This window comes from Balaenoptera ricei, chromosome 17 (genome assembly GCF_028023285.1).
Source record: "Balaenoptera ricei isolate mBalRic1 chromosome 17, mBalRic1.hap2, whole genome shotgun sequence".
NCBI lineage: Eukaryota > Metazoa > Chordata > Mammalia > Artiodactyla > Balaenopteridae > Balaenoptera > Balaenoptera ricei.
Window position 1 is genome coordinate 1413206 of NC_082655.1, and position 20567 is coordinate 1433772.

Genomic DNA, 20567 nt, shown 5'->3' on the forward strand with positions numbered 1-20567 from the left:
TGCCTCGGGTGCCCGGGGTCTGAGCAGACCTGGCGCCACTCTCTCAGGGGGCACGGAGACGATGCCCTGTGCCTGTTTTGCTTTTATTAAAATACCCCATCTCTGCTCCCTGAAGTGGCAAGATATTTTTGTCTATGTGTGAGACGATGCCTAATGAGGGAAAAAGGGTCAAATGCTAAAACCACAAAGAATTCTCTTGAGTCCACAGTACCCAAACAATAATGCTGTTTATTTCTCACTTGAAACAAGCCCTCAATGGGTAACTCGCCAAGGGGGCCCCTGGGGGGTCCGTGTCTCTGGCTCACAAGAAAGCAAAGGACCACCAACTCATTCTGTGAAACAGGGAGACGATCGGTCCCTCCACAGGGGCTTCTCACGCCAGTGTTTTGCTGACTAGGATGGAGACAAAGCTCAGGAACAAGGTTGACCCCCCTGGTCGCACAGTTCCTTCGAGTTCCTCCTCAACTGTATAATCGGGTAAGATGTCCCTCTCAAGATTAGTAGGTCCTCCATAATTGCAAGTCATAGAACTACAACAACTAACCCAGTAGAAACTGTTAGTAAGAAAATATCTTTTTCTGGGGGCTTCAGGAGGCTGATGGGCTGCATACACAAACGTGCAGTTGTCTGTACAGTTCTTGTAAACGAGCAGTTCCCGAGGACTCAAACCTAAAAATGAAGTAGAGATGCAAATCTTAGATTTCACGATTTCTACTTGCAAATATCAAAGCACGTTTATCTTAACTAGCTCCATCCCCCAAAAGTTGTTACATTGCCTATAATTCTTGACTGAGCAAGAATATTCAAGCCCACTAGAGGTTTTGGTTATTCCATGAAGAACTTCCCCTGGGGATGTTTTTCAACCTACACTGCCACCTCATCTAGGCATCTGGCCTCCCTAAGTAGTTTTATGGTCCCTTGTCCCGTAGCTATACCAATGAGTCGTCCTGTTCGTTGTTTGTCATAAGGATTCCAGGGACCCAGAAATAAAATGGAGACCTGGACACATGTTTTGTTTGGATCCCAAAGATCACACAGACCCTCAAGCAGAGAGCCCCTATAGTAGGGCCTTCAGCTGATTTTCTGCAGTTGGCATGGCCCCTCTAGATGAGCTCCTGCTGAGCCCCTCTGCCTGCTGTTTCCAGCTCCTGGCCCAACATAGAAACGCTGATGCCCCAGGGCAGACCTGACGCACCATCCCAGGCAGAGCCCCACGAACACTGTGATGACCTTCGCTGGAGGGCTCACCAATGGCCTGGACCAACCAATGCTATCTGATCAGGGCTCCCCCTGAGACCTGCCTCGTGAATCCCTGCGTTAAATTCCACAGGCCTCATTCACCTGTTCTGTTCCCCTTGTGTCTCACAGCCTTTGCACAAATACTTCCTTTCCTCCTGGATGTACCCACTCGTGCATCTGAGGTTGCCTCTTCAAACACATCAGAAGGAACCAACGACTACACTCCAGTCACTTGCTTTTTACACTCCAGTCACTTGCTTTTCTTTATGTTCCATATGTGATAAAGAGCTCATTAAAGTACAACATTCAAAAGAAAAGTGCATAATCATAGGCCAACATCTTTAATGGATTTTCACCAAGTGCATATCACCATGTGACAGCACCCAGCTCAAGAAACAGAACTGGGTGGAAAGCCCCGAATTCCTCCCTCCGTTCCTCCATTCAGGCACTAGAAGCGCCATGGCCAAAGATAAGAAGGAAGTGTCTGCATTTCTGAGCCTATACATGAGTTTGCCTGCTTCTGAATCAATGCCCATGAAATCCTACTTTGTTTTTGTGGCTGCCTCCTCTTCTCTGCTGGTGTTTGTGAAATGCATCCCTGCCTTTGTGCATGGTTTTATCTTCTTCACTCTCGTAGTTGTATACTTGCCATTGATGAATATAAACCACAGTTTACTGTTGATGGACATTAAGGCCGTTTCTGGTTGTAACTACCCCAGGTGGTGCTGCAGTGAGTATTCCTGTCCTTGTCTTGAGGTGGGGCATTGCGAGTGTTTCAGGAGCTCCGTACCCAGAAGTGGTAATGCCGGGTCTTTGACGTGCTTGAGTACAGCTTTGGCAGAGGCTGTTGAAGAGATTTCCGCAGAGTGTACCTGTTTATACTCCACACGATCCCGCACACTTCAAAATCTCGCCAACACATGGTGTGGTCGTCTTTGAATGTTTAGTCATTCCCGTTGGGGTCATTGTATTGTGGTTTCAAGCTGCATTTCCACCAAGAGGAATCGTGTCCAACAACTTTTCTTATACTTATTACCCATACACATTTCATATCTGGTAAACTGCCTTCATGCCTTTTGCTCAAACTTCTATTAGATGATCTACTATTTTAGTTACTGACTGGTAGGAAGAAGGTCATTCTATATTCTGAATACGAGTCGTTTAGCAGATATGTGTTTGAAGTGCTTTCTCCTCATGTATGGTGTGCATTTTTACTGTCTTATCAGTACCTTCTCAGGGACAGACGTTGTGAAGTTTTACATAATGCCAGTTATCATTTTTTCTTATGTGACCAGCAGTGTTTTGTTCAGTTTTGAAAATTCTTAATTTTCCAGAGGACGTAAAGATACCCTTCTACATTTTCTGTTTTAACAACTTCATTTTTGAGTATTTATTGAGATCCACAAATGTCCCGAACCTGCTTCTTTTGCATGGTGTGAATACCGAGTATGTAATCTCGTGTATCCACCACTCGTCAAGGCAATTAAGAGTCTATCCCCACTCCAGGGCAGGGTCGGCTTCGTCAGAAAGCCTGTAACTGAAAATATGTGCTTTCTGACTTTGCTTTTCTCCTCTGTTGGTCTATTTTTCTATCCTGAGCCCACCCCACACTGTCTTCATAAATGAGACGATATAAATGCTCTTGGTAGTTGAGAGTGCAAGTCCTCCAGCGTTTTTCTTCTCCCACTAGCTTGCCTTGGCTATTCCTAGCCCTTTCCATTTCCATAAACACTTGAACATTAGGAATCTTCACGTGCACACACACACACACACACACACCACCTGCTGAGACCCTGACTCCAATTTCATTGAATTTGTCGATTAATCTTTACTCCATTGGGACTCACCACCATAAGCTTGCTGTATCCTTCTATTGGTTTAAGGCTTTAACTTCCATAGTGTTTTTGTAGTTGCAGTGTGGAAATCTTGCACAAATCTAGTTGGATTTCTTCCTAGGTAGTGATATTTTTGTGTTTTTGTAAATTTCACTTTCAGTTGGTCAGTCGTTGGTGTATAGAAACACAATTGATTTTTAAGATTGATTGTTGAATACCGACCTTGTATCCAGGGCCTGTGCTAAATTCACTTGTTGTTTCCAAAGCCTGTGGTCTTTGGTGACTACTAGCAGTGTAATTCCTGTCTTTCCAATCACCATGTGTTTTGTTTGTTCCTCTGGCCTAACTGAACCGACCATGAACTTGGTTCCATGGGGAGCAGAGGTCGTGATGGAAGGCATCCGCACCCCATTTTGACTCAGGAAAATCCTCCCACCCTTCTACTGAACTATCATAATTTCTATGAGATAAAATTCCCTTCTGCTTCCATTTCCTTACACTTTTCTTCTTAACTGGGAAAGCGTATCGGATTTTAACATAAAAATTTCTGCATGTTGATCAACACTCTATGATGTTTCCTATTTTCTTTGTTAATGTGGGGAATTGAACTAGTAGGTTTCAAACTGTAAGCCACAATGCAATTCTGTAATCACTCCGCTCTTGTCTGTCATCACACTTCCATGGTACATTAGTCCCAAATGATGAATGAATATTAATAAATTCTTATTAACTCAACTCCACACTTATTCAGAGCTCATTCATTTCCCCTTATCGTTCTTGTCCTATTCCAGGATCCCATCCAGGGTAGGCATGCATTGGGTGTCCAGCAGGTCATGGAGACAAGGGTTTTTCTGGCAAATGTTTGGTTAGTACCTTTGCATCTCTAGTCATAAGAGATGATGATCAGAGATTTCCCATTCTTCCACTGTCTTTCTCGGGTTTTGCGTTAGGCTTAAGCTGCTACGGTAAATGTACTGGGGAGCAGCCCCTCCCTGTTTGTTATCTGGAGAGGTCTGTGGAAGATTGGGGTGATTTCTTCCATGAAACTAGTGCGGTGTTTGCCAGGGAAGCAATCTCTGGTTCGTAGGTGTTTTGGAAAGCATGATGGACACTTCAGCCTCCCAATCTCATTGGGAGGCAGTTACGGTTAACAATTTTTTTAAAGTTTTTGCCCATTTCATCAGGAATCTCACATTTTTCACAGGGAGCCTACTCATAACAGCCCCTTATTTTCTTTATAAGGTCTGTGAGGGCTGATTGATGCCTCCCTTTCCATTTCTGATATTGGCAATGAGAATTTTATTTTTCTTCTTTGTGATCTCTTCTTCTGTTTTATCAATACCATAAATCCTTCCAGAAAACCAACGTTGGCTTTGTGAATTTACCTTGTGTTCATTTCTGCTATCCTCTTTATATTTCCTTCTCATTTCTTTGGGTGGATCATCTATTCTTTTTCTAACATCTTGAATGGAAGCTGAGAAAACTTTCACCCTGTTCTCTCTTCTACTAGATGCCTGTGATGTGATATATTTTGCACAAAGCACTTTTTCAGCTGCTTTCCCCACACTTTTAACTTGTCATAACTTCATAATCGTTTAGACCTTACTATTTCCCAATTTCTGTTGGGGCTTGTCTTCTGTGTATTTGGTTTAGAAATGCCCTGAATAATTACTAATCAGTTGGGGATCTCCTGGTTCTCTTTTGAGTAATGATTTCTACCTTAATTTCACTGTAATAGAGAAGGACCCCTACGTAATGTCAATCATTTGAGACTTGTTGATGCTGGGTTATATCGTGGCATGAACTCAACCAAGTAGAGTCATATGTGACCCTGTAAAAAGCTGTATCTGGTCATCTCTGGGTCTGCTGTTTTATGTGCTGATTGTTCCTAGTTTGTTAACGGAGCTGTTCAGACCTTCTATAGCAGCGGTTGGCAAAAAGGAGCCTTGGGACAAAACCCATCCACCAACCGTGTCTGTAAATAAAGCTTGGTTGGAACACAGGGACGATCATATGTTTACTTATCCTGTATGGCTGCTTCCACCTGCACAAAGACAATGTTTTGTAGTAGCGACAGAGATTAGAAGGCCTACAAAGCTGAAAACATTTGCTGTCTGCTCCTTCCAGGAAACGATTACTGACCTGAGTCTACCACTGTGGTAAGTTTGTCTCCTTATTCCAGCATCCAAAAGCTGGGGAGAATCTTTTGTGTGGTAGGCATTGTCCCAAGGAGTCCAAGGTGCATCTACTTCTTGGGCCTGCTTTGCTGGAAGGCCTCGCCAGAGGACCACAATCCAAAGGGCGACAAGGAATTGCCCAGGCCGCACTGGGGCATCGACCCACATGACCAGGGACTGCCAAGGCGTGGAGGCCTTGAGGTGCAGCTGTCCTCCCAGCCCCTGGAGACATCGCAGGTCACGTGTGCACAGGAGGCTCCACCTGGCAGGGTTTGTGTCTCTGTAAGAGGCTGCTACTGCCCGTTCCTGGGGCCGAGCCTAGTTCTGGGAACATGCTCTCAGGATGGGGACAGAGGAGGCCAAGGCCAAGGGGCTGGGCACAGAGAAAGGACAGAGTGGCCCTGTCCCTGAAGCTGCTCAGGTGGGGTGACTAGTTCACAGGTGTAAGAAAGATAATCAGGTACTTACGAGTGGAGACAGTCAGGCAGCGCCTGAATTCATAAGGACACTCTCTAACATTTGGACAGGTGAAGCTGTTTATGGCCCAACAGTCATGGCATTTCAAATTATAGGTCCCTAGATAACAGAGGGCAGTGTCAGGCTCCTGCTGCGACGTGCCTTTTCCTCCTCGTTGCTACCCGCTGCACCCCTCCGGCAGCTGTCCCCTTCCCTCAGCACCAAGGGCTCCCCGAGTCTGCAAAGCTGAGCCGTCCGTGGGCCCTGAGCCAGGGCAGGACGGGCTCCCTGGACAGAAGCCGGCTATACCCGGGCGTTTTTCCTGTTCTCAGAGACAGCTTCCCAGGAACACCTCCAGGCGGCCAGGTGTGTGAAGCCTCTGCTCTGTTGATTGGACCCACCTTTTCAAGGAAGGCCTGGTGGTCATAAGAGGCCAAAGCCCCCCTGAATTCCCTGAGCTCAGCCACTCCTGCCTGTTCCAGATGAGGAAGGGCCACAGCTGGAGGCTGCCTCGCCCCCTCAGGCCCCAGGGTCCACTGGTCTTTGGAGGAAGCCTTCCTCCACCCTGACCCTCCCCCTTGCTCACGGACACCCGTGCCCCCCAACGGCACTGATGATGGAGATCTCAGCTGGCTGAGATGATGAAAGTTCCATTCACACCCTTAAAATGACCCCAATTAAGAGAAGTCTCACCCCCTCCAAGACACAGAAGACCTGATACTCACATGCTGAGTCAGCGAAGCCCAGGGGCCAGCCCGGGAGGAGCAGTAAGGCCAAGAGGAGCATCGTCCCTGTGGGGCTTCAACCTGCAGGTGAGGAGACCCGGGGCGCAAGTCAGCGGGGGCGTGGCTCCCCCCGGGGGGCTTCCGGCTCCCAGCTCGACCAGCACGCGAGTGCCGGCCCCCTTCCCGCCTTCCAGCGCCTCTCGCTCCGGGCTGGGCGCTCCTCCGCAGGGACCGGGCAGCAGCCCTTCCCACACACGATGGCTGCGCCCAGCTCAAGCCTTCATCCTGGACGAAGGCATCCTGCCTGCTCTCCACCGGCAGGGCGCAGCCGGGCAGCGAGGCCCTGGGGCTGTCTCCACGTGGCCACACGGCCGCACGTGTCCGCTTATCTGCTCGCTGTCTCCCGACCTCAAGGGCGCCTCGTGCAACGAGCTCGAACATCGCCCACGGAGCTATATCTCCCGCTTGCACAAGCACCGCGACAAACGCAGGGGGCGGTGACTAGAGCAGGGGAACGAGTGCAGAGGCGCCGGGAGCCTAACGTGCCCTGTGGCTACGAAGCGTGGACCCCGTGCAATCATGTCTCCCGGGCCTGGGCATCACAGAGCCACGAATTCCCAGCAGGGGAGGGTCTGGGGCTGGTCACACCCGAGTCCAGACGCCAGCACCTGCTCCAGGGGACGCCCGCCAGGCGCCAGGCAGGGTCCGTATCTGAAACCCATGTGCACCCCGACTGCTGCCAATGCCCGTGGTCCTCCTGGAAACTGCCCCCCCAGCCCTAGGCAGGCGTCTCCCTGGGGCGCCCCCTCTCCCTTCTCAGGAGCAGGACGTGCCCTCAGTGCCCAGTGGGGCTCCTCTCTGAGGGACGCTGCCTCGCCTGCTGCCGCCTGTCACCCCGAGGAGACCCACCCAGCTGGTGGCAGCCCCTGACGTGCACCTGCCACGGCACCAGCTGAGGGGCTCGGGACGGGGGCTGACGGTGCAGAGCCAGCCGTGCCCCTGAGGTGGGGACCATACGGGTTCCTCCCCGGCCCCCCTGCCTTCCCAAGTCCAGCTCTCTCAGGGAAGGCTAGGCCTCGACCCTGCTTGTAGCCAAAGGCCCTCCCGCTTGGGATGAACACGGCTGAAGCACCCGGGTGCGGAGGGCCGGGGTGGAGGGGCTCAGCGGCAGTGTCCGGCGGGGCTGCTGATTCGCTCAGCCAGTCGGCCGCCCACGTGGATGCCCCCACGCCCAGGCCCTGCTTCCCCACTGCCCCTTCCCATGCGGTGCTGCCTGCTGTCCCTCATCTGCCCCCTCGCTCATGCCACCCTTGCTCCCAGGGCTGGTCTCACCAGCGGCTCGTGACCCAGAGCAAACGCCCAGAGGCCCTCTTCTTCTACTTGCCACGCCAGACACTCTGAACCCTCCTGCACTGCAGATACCCGAGTGGATGCTGACCAATTCCTACCAAATGTCTTCACTGACGCCCCGCTGAGACCTTTAGGCTGATGGGAAAATACTCAAGAGCTAGGATGAAGTACACAGCAGAAATCAGACCGGAAAGTGTCCACGAGCAGTACAATTTCCTGCATCGTTTGTCACCCCCCAGCGCTCAGAGATTCGGGGTTTGACAGCTGAACAGGTCCTGGAGACGAAGCCAGGGCCCCTGAAAGGCGGAGAGTGGGGACTGAGATTCTCACACCGAGCAAACAGGATCCCCCAGGAGTGAAACAGGAGCAAAGTGTCAGAGAGCGAGGTGGGCCGGCGAGTGTGGCCTGCGGGCACAGAGATGCCTGGCGAACTCACGTGGGCCTGGGCTTCAAGGAAAAGCACGGAAGGAGCGCGCGTTTCTCCACAGCAGGCCTGGGGTCAGGAGGGACGTGACTGTGGGACTGTAAACTTCGGGCAGGAAAATCGCTTTGCAAAGGTCATGAACGTCCTCGTCCTGGGAAATGTGGCAAAAGCATGAGAAACCCCCACTGGAGGGACATGCCTTCCACTCGGTCACTCGGCCTCCAGGCAGAGTCGTGATGACCAGTGCAAGCTGACCACAACGAGAGAGAGGCAGGGTGCTACTCGGGCTGCCACAACCAGGAAACCCGGCTAGGTTTAAGTCCCATTTTTTGAGCTTTAGGACAGATGTGGAGGCACCAAGGCCCAGATGAACTGAAATTGCAAAGAGGGACGAGCCCTTCCCAGGGGAGTCACTGTCATCCCAGGTCCTTTGGCCTGTCTGGCCACTGGCTGAAGACCAGGCTGGCCTCAGGCAGAGGGAATCTGGTAGGGAAGGCCAACCAGGAGGGCTGTCTGCGCTCACGGGGGCTGGCGAGGCCCGCAGTCTCCAGGACCCATAAAGACCAAGCAGATTTTCCCACGGCAGAGCCTCCAAGAGCTCTCGGTGGATCCTGGGAGACCAAGTGCTCTGGAAGTGGAGCCTGTGCCCATCACCCCACCGGCATCTGCCATCAGCCTCTGGTCCACGTGTGACAGGTGTCGGGGAGGAGGTGAATGAGCTAAAGTCAGAAGGCAGACAGGGAAAACCCTTGGAACTGAAGATTCCAAGTGCTTAGAGGTGAACCTCACTCTCTAAGCACTTCCTCTAAGGTCAGGAACAAGAAAAGGATGTCCAGAAGCTAACACACTATTGTAAGGCAATTATACTTCAATAAAGATGTTTAAAAAAAATAAAAAAAAATAAAAAAAAAAAAAAAAAAAAAAAAAAAAAGAAAAGGATGTCCACTCTCGCCACATTTTTTCAGGATAGTTTTGGAAGTTCTAGCCACAGCAATCAAAGAAGAAAAAGAAATAAAAGGGATGCAGATTGAAAAAAGAAGTCAAACTGCCACTGTTTGCAGAGGACATGATCCTATACATAGAAAATCCTAAAGATGCTACCAGAAAACTACGAGAGCTCATCAATGAATCGGTAAAATTGTAGGATACATAAGTAATACACAGAAATCTCTTGCATTTCTATACACTAACAATGAAAGATCAGAAAGAGAAATTGAGGAAACAATCCCATTTACCATCACGTGAAAAGAATAAAATACCTAGGAATAAACCTACCTAAGGAGACAAAAGACCTGTACTCTGAAAACTATAAGACGCTGATGAAAGAAATTGAACGTGACACAAACAAATGGAAAGATATACTGTGTTCTTGGATTGGAAGAATCAGTATTGTCAAATTGACTATAATACCCAAAGCAATCTACAGATTCAATGGAATCCCTATCAAATCACCAATGGCATTTTTCAGAGAACTAGAACAAAAATTTAAAAAATCTGTATGGAAACACAAAAGACCCTGAATAGCTAAAGCAATCTTGAGAAAGCAAATGGAGCTGGAGGAATCGCACACCCAGACTTCAGACTATATTACAAAGCTACAGTCATCAAAACAGTAACGTACTGGTAGAAAAACAGAAATATAGATCAATGGAACAGGATAGAAATCCCAAAAAAACCCCACCCACCTATGGTCAATTAATGTACAACGAAGGATGCAAGAATATAAAATGGAGAAAAGACAGTCTCTTCAATAAGTGGTGCTGGGAAAACTGGACAGCTACATGTAAAAGAATGAAATTAGAACATTTTCTAACACCATATACAAAAATAAATTCAAAGTGGCTTAAAGATCTCAATGTAAGACCAGGTACTGGACTTCCCTGGTGGCACAGTGGTTAAGAATCTGTCTGCCAATGCAGGGGACACGTGTTTGAGCCCTGGTCCGGAAAGATCCCACATGCCACGGAGCAGCTAAGCCCATGCACCACAACTACTGAGCCTGCGATCTAGAGCCCGCGAGCCACAACTACTGAGGCCCGCGCACTTAGACCCTGTGCTCCGCAACAAGAGAAGCCACCGCAATGAGAAGCTCGCGCACTGCATCGAAGAGTAGCCCCTGCTCGCCGCAACTAGAGAAAGCCTGCGCGCAGCAACGAAGACCCAATGCAGCCAAAAATAAATTAACCAATTAATTAAAAAAACAAACAAACAAAAAACCAACCAGGTACTATAAAACTCCTAGAGGAAAACATACGCAAAACACTCTTTGACATAAATCGCAGCAATCTCTTTTGGGGTCCATTTACTAGAGTAATGGAAATAAAAACAAAAATAAACAAATGGGACCTAATCAAACTTAAAAGCTTTAGCATAGCAAAGGAAACCATACACAAAATGAAAAGACAACCTACACAATGGGAGAAAATATTTGCAACCCATGAGAGAGACAAGGGATTAATCTCCAAAATATACAAACAGCATATACAGCTTCAATATAAAAAACAAACAAAAACAATAAAAACATGGGCAGAAGACCTAAATAGACATTTATCCAAAGCAGACATACAGATGGCCAAAAGGCAAATGAAAAAGAAGCTCAACATCGCTAATTATTAGAGAAATGCAGATCAAAACTACAATGAGATATTATATTATACCAGTCAGAATGGCCATCACCAAATAATCTACAAATAATAAATGCTGGAGAAGGTGTGGAGAAAATGGAACCCCCCTACACTGTTGGTTGGAATGTAAAGTGGTGCACCCACTATGGAGAACAGAATGGAGGTTCCTTAAAAAACTAAAAATAGAGCTACCATATGATCTTGCAATCCCACTCCTGGGCATAAATCTGGAAACAACCATAATTCAAAAAGATACATGCACCCCAATGTTCACTGCAGCACTATTTACAATAGCTAAGACATGGAAGCAACCTAAATGTCCATCGACAAATGAATGGATAAAGAAGATGTGCTATATATATAAACTGGAATATCTGTCATAAAAAGAATGAAATAATGCCATTGGCAGCAACATAGATGGACCTAGAGATTTTCATACTAAGGTAAGTTAGCCAGACACAGAAAGATAAATATCATAGGATATCGCTTATATTTGGAATCTAAAACAAAAAATACCAATGAACTTATTTCCAAGTCAGAAAGACATTTACAGGCATAGAAAACAAATGTATGGTTACCAAAGGGGAAAGGGGGGTGGGGGAGAGACAAATTAGGAGGTTGGGATTAACAAATACATACTACTATATATAAAACAGATAACCAACAAGGACCAACTGTATAGCACAGGGAACTGTACTCAGTAGTCTGTAATACCATTTAAGGGAGGAGAATCTGAAGAGGTATATATATGTATATCTTGATATATATATTTATATATGAATCTCTGTGCTGTACACCTGAAACTAACACAATACTGTAAATCAACTATACTTCAATTAAAAAAGAGATATGTTAATTGCTTGGGAAGCATTGTCAAACAAGTGATGCGAAAACACCCTTAGATTATGTTTTTGTGGATATATGTTATTAATATAAGTATTCCAGCAATTATATTAAATTCTTAGACATCTGATATGTTATCACTTGTAAGTCTACTTATTATCTTGAGGTGTTATCTGTCACAGAAATAACCCAATTTCTTTGACAGTTGTAACTCTCATCAGATCTTTACCTCTGGCCATTTTTTAAGTCTTCTGGCACTTACAGTTATTGTTCTACTCTGACACTTTTATGAAAGTGTTCCTGCAAAAGTGCTTCATCTTCAGGAGATTCACGGAAAGGACTTGGACAAGCACTCTAGAAAACACCTTTCTGATAACACTTCAAATCATACCACTGAACTAGGGAAGAGTTTACAGAACTCTAAGGGAAACACCGATGGCTTCAAAAAACCTCTCACAAAAGATCAAGAGCAACAAGAAAACTCACACAAGGAAGACCAATCTCAGACGTACCACAGCTGAACGGTGGAAAGCGATTTTTAGTAAGAGAAAATCTGCACATCAGCCAGAGGAAACCCAGGCCGCACCTTTAGGCAGCCAAATCCCAGCCATGTCTGGTCTTTCCACAAAACCAGGAGAAACAGAAAACCTCACGGACAATCACTTCCAAACGCTGTAGAAAGAAGACACCGATCACCAGGACTTCTATTCTAAGGAAGGGAAAATATGCTCCAAAAAGGAAGGTAAAATGAATATGGTTCGACACAAAAACAGTTCGGCTGTCGCCTTACCAGCAGATCCCACTACAAGGCATGTTTACTGCACATCGCATTTAGAAATAAAACATTTGACAACAAGAGCCCCACGCAGAGGGGGTGACAGAATTGAGATGTGGAAACAGCTCCATTAGTATCAGCCAGTGTAGACTTCAAGGCAAAAAGTAGAGTGAGAGTTAAAGGCAGATGGAGATTTCACATCCATAAGGGATTTCTGAAACTCACTCAGAGTACCTTTCCTGACTACAGTGGCGTTAAGCAGAAACCAGCTGCTTCACGTGTTCGGACGTTAAGAACAATTCCAACTAATAAAGCCTCCACGCCCCCATCACTCCCAGGAGAAAACAAAAACTATTTTGGGCAGCACGATAATTAAAATATTACACAACAAAACCAGACCTAATCAGCCTCAAGGCGTGGCAGGAAAGGAAGGGAGGCCAAGCACACATCAGAAAGGCAGAAAGGCTGAAGCCCAAGGATCTCATTTTCCATCTCAAAAGCCAGGAAAGTGACAGCAAATTCAACCCAGAACAAAGGGCCTGAAAAAAGACACAACGGAAGCTGGAATGGCGAGGGGCCGCTTCCTGGGAGGTTGGAGGTTCCTGTACCCAGGGGAGGGGCAGCTAGGGGGGTAGGAGAAGACCAGAGACCCCATGGGTGGGCCTGCTTTGGGGTTCGGATGGCTGACTGGCGCCCGCGGGATCCCGGAACCTTGCTCGAGGGGGTAGGGCCGAACCTCAGGACCGGCAAACGCTGACCGGAGGCCGATTCCGAGCCTGCTACACGGCGCCAACCGCCCGTGACCTGCCGAACCTTCTGGAACCTTCTTCCCCATCCCCGTGTCCTGCCCGGACCTTCTGGAACCTTCTTCCCCATCCCCATGTCCTGCCCGGACCGTCTGGAACCTTCCCCGCCCCTGCCATCCCCGTGTCCTGCCCAGACCTTTTGGAACCTTCCTCGGGACCCCGTGTCTGGCGAAGACCTTCTGGAACCTTCCCAGCCTGTGTTCTGCTCAGACCTTCAGACCCTCCCTGTGCCCACGTTTCCTGCCCAGACCTTATGGGACGTTTTCCGCCCCCCCCCGCCCCCCCCCCCAACAAATGTCCGACCTTTTGGAACCTTCCCCGTGACCCCGTGTCCTGCGAAGACCTTCTGGAACCTTCCCTGATGCCCGCGTCCTGCCAAGACCTCTGGAACCTTCCCTGTGGTCCCGGGTCCTAGCGAGACTTTGGAACTTCCGCCGCAATCCCCGCCCCCTCGCCCCGCCCCACCCCGCCCCGCCCCGCCCCGCCCGTCTTGCCCCGCCCCGCCCCGCCCCGCCCCACCCCGCCCTTCTTGCCCAGACCTTCTGTAAACTTCCAGGCACGCAGGACTCCTCCAAGCTGTAACCTAGGCGGTAACCTCCAGGTCCCCAGCGAGCCTGCTTTCCTGTTTCCCCCATACTAGGCGTCATCACCGGATCTTGTCGCTCCTCCGCCTTTGATCCTATTTGAAACAGTTATTCGGTGCATGTAATTGTCTAGTTCAGTTCAGATGCAAAGTGTATCATGATGTTGCAGACTTTTGATATGTGTTCTCACTCATTCAATGTTGTCTTGGTAGCTCGTCCTTCTATAGTTGGTCATCCTTCTTAGTGTGTGTCCTGTAGCAAATCCTTCCACCGTTGTTAGCAATTCAGTCGTGTGACTGTAATAGAAGGGCTCACGGTCTGTGCTTGTTCATGCTTATTAAGATAAGTATGTATGTGAAAGGTAAACCTCCTTTACATCACTCGTAGAATTCAATTGTGTGAATGTGCCACTTTTAATTTTTATTTATTATTTTTTAAAATTTTTTTTTTAAGTTTATTTATTTATTTATTTATTGCTGCGTCGGGGCTTCGTTGCTGCGGTGTGGGCTTTCTCTAGTTGTGGCAAGCGGGGGCTACTCTTCGTTGCGGTGCGCGGGCCTCTCATTGCAGTGGCTTCTCTTATTGCGGAGCACGGGCTCTAGGCGTGCGGGCTTCAGTAGTTGTGGCACTCAGGCTCAGTAGTTGTGGTGCACGGGCTTAGTTGCTCTGCGGCATGTGGGATTTTCCCAGACCAGGGCTTGAACCCGTGTCCCCGGCATTGGCAGGCGGATTCTTAACCACTGTGCCACCAGGGAAGTCCCTGTGCCACTTTTTAAAAATTGAAGTAGAGTTGAGGTCCAATACCATACAAGTTACAGGTGTAGAATATAGTGATTCACAATTTTAAATCTTATACTCCACTTAACTTATTAGCTTAAAATATTGGCTACATCCCCTGTGCTGTACAATATATCCTTGTAGCTTATTTTATGCATAATAGTTTGTACCTCTTGATCCCCTACCCCTATACTGTCCCTCCCTCCCTCCCTCTCCCCACTGGTAACTGCTAGCTGGTTCTCTATATCTGTGAGCCGGTTTCTTTTTTGCTACAGTCACGAGTTTTTATTTCTTAGATACTGCGGATGCGTGATAACATACAGGATGTGTCTTACTCTGTCTGACTTACTGCACTTAGCATAACGCCCTCCAAGTGCATCCATGTTGTTGCACATGGCAAAATTTCATTCTTTTTATGGCCGAGTAGCAAGTTCATTCGGGGTTTTCCGTAAGATGGCATGGAAAGTAGCTAACTAACTTTTTGGACACCCAATATGTGCCACATTGTCCTTATCCATTCATCTGTGGATGGACACTTAGGTTGCTTCCGTGTCGCGGCTATTGCAAACAGTGGTTCTAACATCGTTTTGCATTAGCGTGTTTAGTTTTTCGGGTATGTACCCAGGAGTGGAACCGCTGGGTCATTCTCCGTCTTTTTCTCTTGGACACAGACTGTTAGTAACCGCATGGACCTGGGAGCAGGCGTCCCGGGACGGGGCCTTTGAAGTCCAGGCTTCAAGGAGAGGGCGGGCCCTTGCCTCCTCCAGGCGGTCCTGGCTGGCCTCACGCTGCAGTTGGCATTCCCGCCCCCAGGCGGCGGCCAGGAGGGCAGCCGTCCCGGCCAGCGGGTCCTGGGGCTCTGCGTGGGCGGGCAGGTGGGGCAGGGGCTGGGTCGCTGCTGGAGCTCCGGTTGCCTCCCCCAGCGCAGGGCAGAGGGAACGAGTCTGGGAACCTTCCTGGGGCTCAGGCTCCGTGCCTGGAGTGGAGATAGGCAGGACCGGGGATGAAGTGTGGAGAAGCCGGGACCCAGCACCCGGGGGAGGACGCAGGTTCTGCTTGGGAACGTCCTCCATATTCAGGGCCACCGTGCGCTGGCCTTGCCCGGTGACGCCTCTGACCCGCGTTCCTCTCCAGCCAACACCGGCGCGCCCTCACCAGGGTAGGAGAACGTCAGGGAGGCGCTTCCCTCTCAGGCCCCTGGGCCTTGTGGGGCTGGGCTGGGCCCTTGCCCACAGCTGTGCCTCCGGGGAGACCTCCCGGCTTGCTGGGCCTCAGCACAGGAGGAAGTCTGCAGGGAGGGGCTGCAGGCCCACGGGGCGGTGACACGGGGAGCAGGGCCCTGAGAAGCCTCTGGTGTCTTCATCAGTGAGGAGCCATTGCAAGAAGGCTCTCCTGGCACCTGCACCTTGGATTCAGGGCCGGGCGGTCTGGGAGGCACCAGGACGTCAGCGCAAGTACCGGGGCCTGTGGTGCCGGCGCCTCGGGGTGCAGCCGCCTCTGCAGTTCCTCGCGGCAGGGGGTCGGCTTTGGGCTGAGCTGTATCTCCAGCACCCTGCGGCAGAATGTGTAAGGACGGGGAAAGCTGGCACACGGCAAAGCCCCGACAGCCCCAAGGGCAGACCAGGAGAGGCCGGGAGGGGCCGCGGGGTGGAGGGCGCACAGGCAGGAACGGGCAGCAGGAGGCTGGCCAGAGTGGCCTGGGCCGATGCGCCAGCACACCAAGGGCAGGCTGCGTCTTCTCGGCCCAAGGACGGCTCTTACACCATTTGGGGCTGAGGCACGTCGTACATCTCAGCTTGACGAGGGGCCTTGGCGGTCCTGACTCACCACCCCAGCCGAATATTCCGCAAGGAAGCGTCAGGAGCGGGGAACGGATCAAAGTAGAAGGACCAGTAACCCTCAGGCCATCAGCCACCTGCTAAGCCCACACGTACCCTCCGTCCTGCCTCCAGAGCCTGCGCTGCGCTGGCCTCACCATCCCACCCCCAAGTCAGGGTCAGGGCGCTGGGGCCCCTCTGGCACACCGGGCGGGACGGGGGACCTTGGGAGGTGACAGAAGCCCCGGGCGTCAGTCGCCTGTTGAGAAAATGGGAAGGGCGACGGCGCTACCCAGCTCAGGGGAACGCTGCCAGGCATGGGTGAGACGAGCCGGGGCCCCAAACCGTGGACCCCCTCCTAGGGTTGGCTCTTAGGCTTGGCTCTGGCTGCGTGCTTGCTGGCCAGGGTCCCTGGGAGAGGGCGGAGTCCATGACCACACCCCCGTCATCGACTCTGCCCACCCCGGGAGCACAGGTTCCAGCGGAAAGGAGGGTGTGGGCCCCGAGCACAGGCCCCGTGGGGAGGCGGGGACCTCCACCCTCCCGCCTGAAGAGGGGCTTGCAGGCCACCCCCCCAGTGACCCCGTCTTCTAGGTGTTCTCTGCTCCTCAGCTGGACCAGCAAGGCCAGGCAGACAGGGCCTCGGCCACATTAGCGCCCTGGCAGTCCCAGTGCCCCCGCCTGTGGTGTCTTTGGATCCCCCTCTCTGCCCCCGTGAGACTGAAAGCCCCCCTTGGGAGACCCCCTTGCTGGCTCCTGCCTCCACTCCCTGGACCCAGCACAGGGCCCGGGGAAGAGTGGACAAAACACATGTGGCCTCAAGAAATTAGAGCAAAGCCCTCACCACTGCTTCCCACTCTGGTCCTTGTAGAAAAGGGCTGAAAATACCCAAGGTCCCCTTTCATCCCTTGCCAAGATAAGGCACCTATCCATCTTGCTTCTTTCCCTCACTGGAGGGGGAGGGAGGCCTCTCGCCCTCACCCCCACCCCATCGGGTCCCTGCTCCAGACCCTGCCCCTGCTCTCAACAGCCACGCCCCAGCAGGCCTGCGTCACTGCCGGACTAGGCGCCCGTCCATCTCTTTCCTCCCCCCGCTGGAGGCCTCCAGCCCTGACCGCTGCCCCGGGTTTCCTGGTCTGGCCCAGGGACAGTTTCTCCTCTGACGTGATCCAGTCGGCTGGTCCAGCGAGCCAGGCGAGATAAAAGGATGGGGCTGAAGGGGGCGGGGGCGCAGCAGGATGGCGCTGTGGGCAAAGGCCAGAGTGTGGGTGGCAGGGCCCTGGCTGTCCCTGCACAGGGCACGCACACTGGGCACCAGAGCCACTCCGGCCCCCAAGGCGGTGCTGCCCTTCGAAGCCATGCCCCGGTGTCCTGGCCACCAGTGAATGCGGGTGCTGCAGATCTGGAGGGAGCAGGGCTCTGAGAACATACACCTGGACATGCATCAGACCTTCCAGGAGCTGGGGCCCATTTTCAGGTAAAGCTCTCCCTGCCCACCTCAGCGAGAACACCCTAACTTTCTGTCCCTACTGGCAGCTGAGTCCCTGCTGGGCGCCTGGGGAGTGGGGGGAAGGGGCAGGAAGGGGGCTCAGCGGGGCAGGTCTGTGCCTTTGATGCTGCAGACTGGGGCCTTCGTGAGCACGGAGCCCTGCGTGGCTCGCGGCTGGGAGCACAGAACGCAGACCCCAGAGGAGGGGAGGCTTCAGTGAGGCGGCGGGAGGGACCGCCTGCTCCGGGCCAGCGGCGGACTGGCTCTGCAGATGGGGCCCCGGGGAGGACCCGGCACCACGGCAGGGCTGGGAGCTTGTCCCACAGGTACGACGTGGGAGGGAGACACATGGTGTTTGTGATGCTGCCCGAGGACGTGGAGCGGCTGCAGCAGGTGGAGAGCCCTCACCCCCGGCGGATGTTCCTGGAGCCCTGGCTGGCCTACCGACAGGATCGTGGGCTCACGTGCGGCGTGTTCTTGCTGTGAGGGCGAGTGGGGATGCGGACGGAGGGGGCGGGCAGCCTGGGCGCAGGGAAGAGGCGAGCCAGGGAAGACCCTGAAGCACACCTGCCCGGGAACCATCTGGGTGGGTGGAGAGAGGGTGACCACTAGCTCTGGATGCAGATCGTGCCCATGCCCTGCGGGGGGTCGTGTGTGCCCTGGGGCCGCGGAGGGGAGCCCGGCCCCTTCCTGCAGGGCCAGAGGAAGAAGGATGATGCCTGCCGTCAGGGAACCCGGCACCTGCACAGGCCTCCGAGGGGCTTGCGTGTGGCTTGGACTTCTCCCCTGGTCCATCAGGGCCCCGTGGAGGCCCTGCAGGCAGCCCCCCGTTGGCACTGGGCTCTGTACTGTAGACAACTCCGTGATCGCAAATTACTTCTCATCAACAGTTCCCTCTCCATAGCTTCTAGATGCTGGAGCTAGGAGAAAAAACTTGTCACAGCTATAGACCCAGATCAACAATCGTTTCCTGAAAGGACCAGAGAGCAAATGTTTTCAGCTTTGTAGGCCTTCTGTATCTGTCACTACTACAAAAGATTGTCTTTGGCGGGGTGGAGGCAGGCATACAGGATAAGTAAATATATGATCGTCCCTGTGTTCCAACCAAGCTTTATTTACAGACACGGCTGGTGGATGGGGTTTGTCCCACAGGCTCCTGTTTGCCAACCGCTGCTATAGAAGGTCTGAGCAGCCTCATTAACAAACTAGGAACAATCAGCACATAAAACAGCAGACCCAGAGATGACCAGATACAGCTTTTTACAGGGTCACATATGACTCTACTTGGTTGAGTTCATGCCATGATATAACTCAGCATCAACAAGTCTCAAATGATTGACATTACCTAGAGGTCCTTCTCTATTACAGTGAAATTAAGCAAGAGAGGCCGCGATAGTGAGAGGCCTGTGCACTGCGATGAAGAGTGGCCCCCGCTTGCAGCAACTAGAGAGAGCCCTCGCACAGAAACGAAGACCCAACACAACCATAAATAAATGAATTAAAAAAAAAAAAAGAAATGAGGAAGGAAATATAAAGAGGATAGCAGAAATGAACACAAGGTAAATTCACAAAGCCAAAGTTGGTTTTTTGGAAGGATTTATGGTATTGGTAAAACAGAAGAAGAGATCACAAAGAAGAAAAATAAAATTCTCATTGCCAATATCAGAAATGGAAAGGGAGGCATCAATCAGCCCTCACAGACCTTATAAAGAAAATAGGGGCTGTTATGAGTAGGCTCCTGTGAAAAATGTGAGATTCCTGATGAAATGGGCAAAAACTTAAAAAACACTGTTAACCGTAACTGCCTCCCAATGAGATTGGGAGGCTGAAGTGTCCATCATACTTTCCAAAAAACCTACGAACCAGAGATTGCTTCCCTGGCAAATACCTCACTAGTTTCATGGGAAAAATCACCCCAATATTGCAAAAACCTCTCCAGATAACAAACAGGGAGAGGCTGCTCCCCAGCACATTTACTGTAGCAGCTTAAGCCTAACGCAAAACCCAAGAAAGACAGTGGAAGAGTGGGAAATCTCTGACCATCATCTCTTTTGACTAGAGATGCAAAGGTACTAACCTAACCTTAGCCAATAAAATCCTTACCTATGTGAGCTGCAGGACCTCCAATGCATATGTATGCTGGATGGGATCCTGGAACTGGACACGAACATTGAGGGGAAATGAATGAACTCTGAATAGAAGTGTGGAGTTGAGTTAATAAGAATTTATTAATATTCATTCATCATTTGGGACTAATGTACCATGGAAGTGTGATGACAGACAAGAGGGGCGTGATTACAGAATTGCATTGTGGCTTACAATTTGAAACCTACTAGTTCAATTCACCACATTAACAAAGAAAATAGGAAACATCATAGAATGTTGATCAACATGCAGAAATTTTTATGGTAAAATCCAACACCCTTTCCCAGTTAAGAAGAAAACTGTAAGGAAATGGAAACAGAAGGGAATTTTATCTCAAAGAAACTATGATAGTTCAGTAGAAGGGTGGGAGGATTTTCCTGAGTCAAAATGGGGTGCGGATGCCTTCCATCACCACCTCTGCTCCCCGTGGGACCGAGTTCATGGTTGGTTCAGTGAGGCCAGAGGAACAAACAAAACACATGGTGATTGGAAAGACAGGAA

At 50.7% G+C, this 20567-nt stretch overlaps 1 protein-coding gene across 2 annotated transcripts; it reads right to left on the reverse strand.

Annotated features, from left to right (window-relative positions):
• Positions 1-232: 232 nt before the first annotated feature.
• On the reverse strand, positions 233-13638 carry GML (glycosylphosphatidylinositol anchored molecule like). Of its 2 annotated transcripts, none has more exons than XM_059902097.1 (4): positions 13558-13638; positions 6433-6513; positions 5720-5827; positions 233-669 (listed from the first exon to the last, which is right to left on the reverse strand). In XM_059902097.1, exons 2-4 carry the CDS (start codon positions 6491-6493, stop codon positions 374-376), a joined length of 465 nt encoding a protein of 154 aa, XP_059758080.1. In that variant the 5' UTR covers positions 6494-6513; positions 13558-13638; the 3' UTR covers positions 233-373. The 2 variants fall into 2 exon arrangements, with proteins under 2 accessions (XP_059758080.1, XP_059758081.1); XM_059902098.1 differs by lacking the exon at positions 13558-13638 and adding an exon at positions 13391-13444.
• Positions 13639-20567: the final 6929 nt, after the last annotated feature.

Bases quoted from the DNA above. Each gene is read 5' to 3' on its own strand.
- GML (XM_059902097.1), bottom strand. From the start codon at position 6,493: ATGCTCCTCTTGGCCTTACTGCTCCTCCCGGGCTGGCCCCTGGGCTTC. The intron at 5,828-6,432 runs GTGAGTATCAGG...TCTGTTATCTAG, and splicing joins GGGCTTCGCTGACTCAGCAT to GGACCTATAATTTGAAATGC. The intron at 670-5,719 runs GTAAGTACCTGA...CTTCATTTTTAG, and splicing joins CTGCCTGACTGTCTCCACTC to GTTTGAGTCCTCGGGAACTG.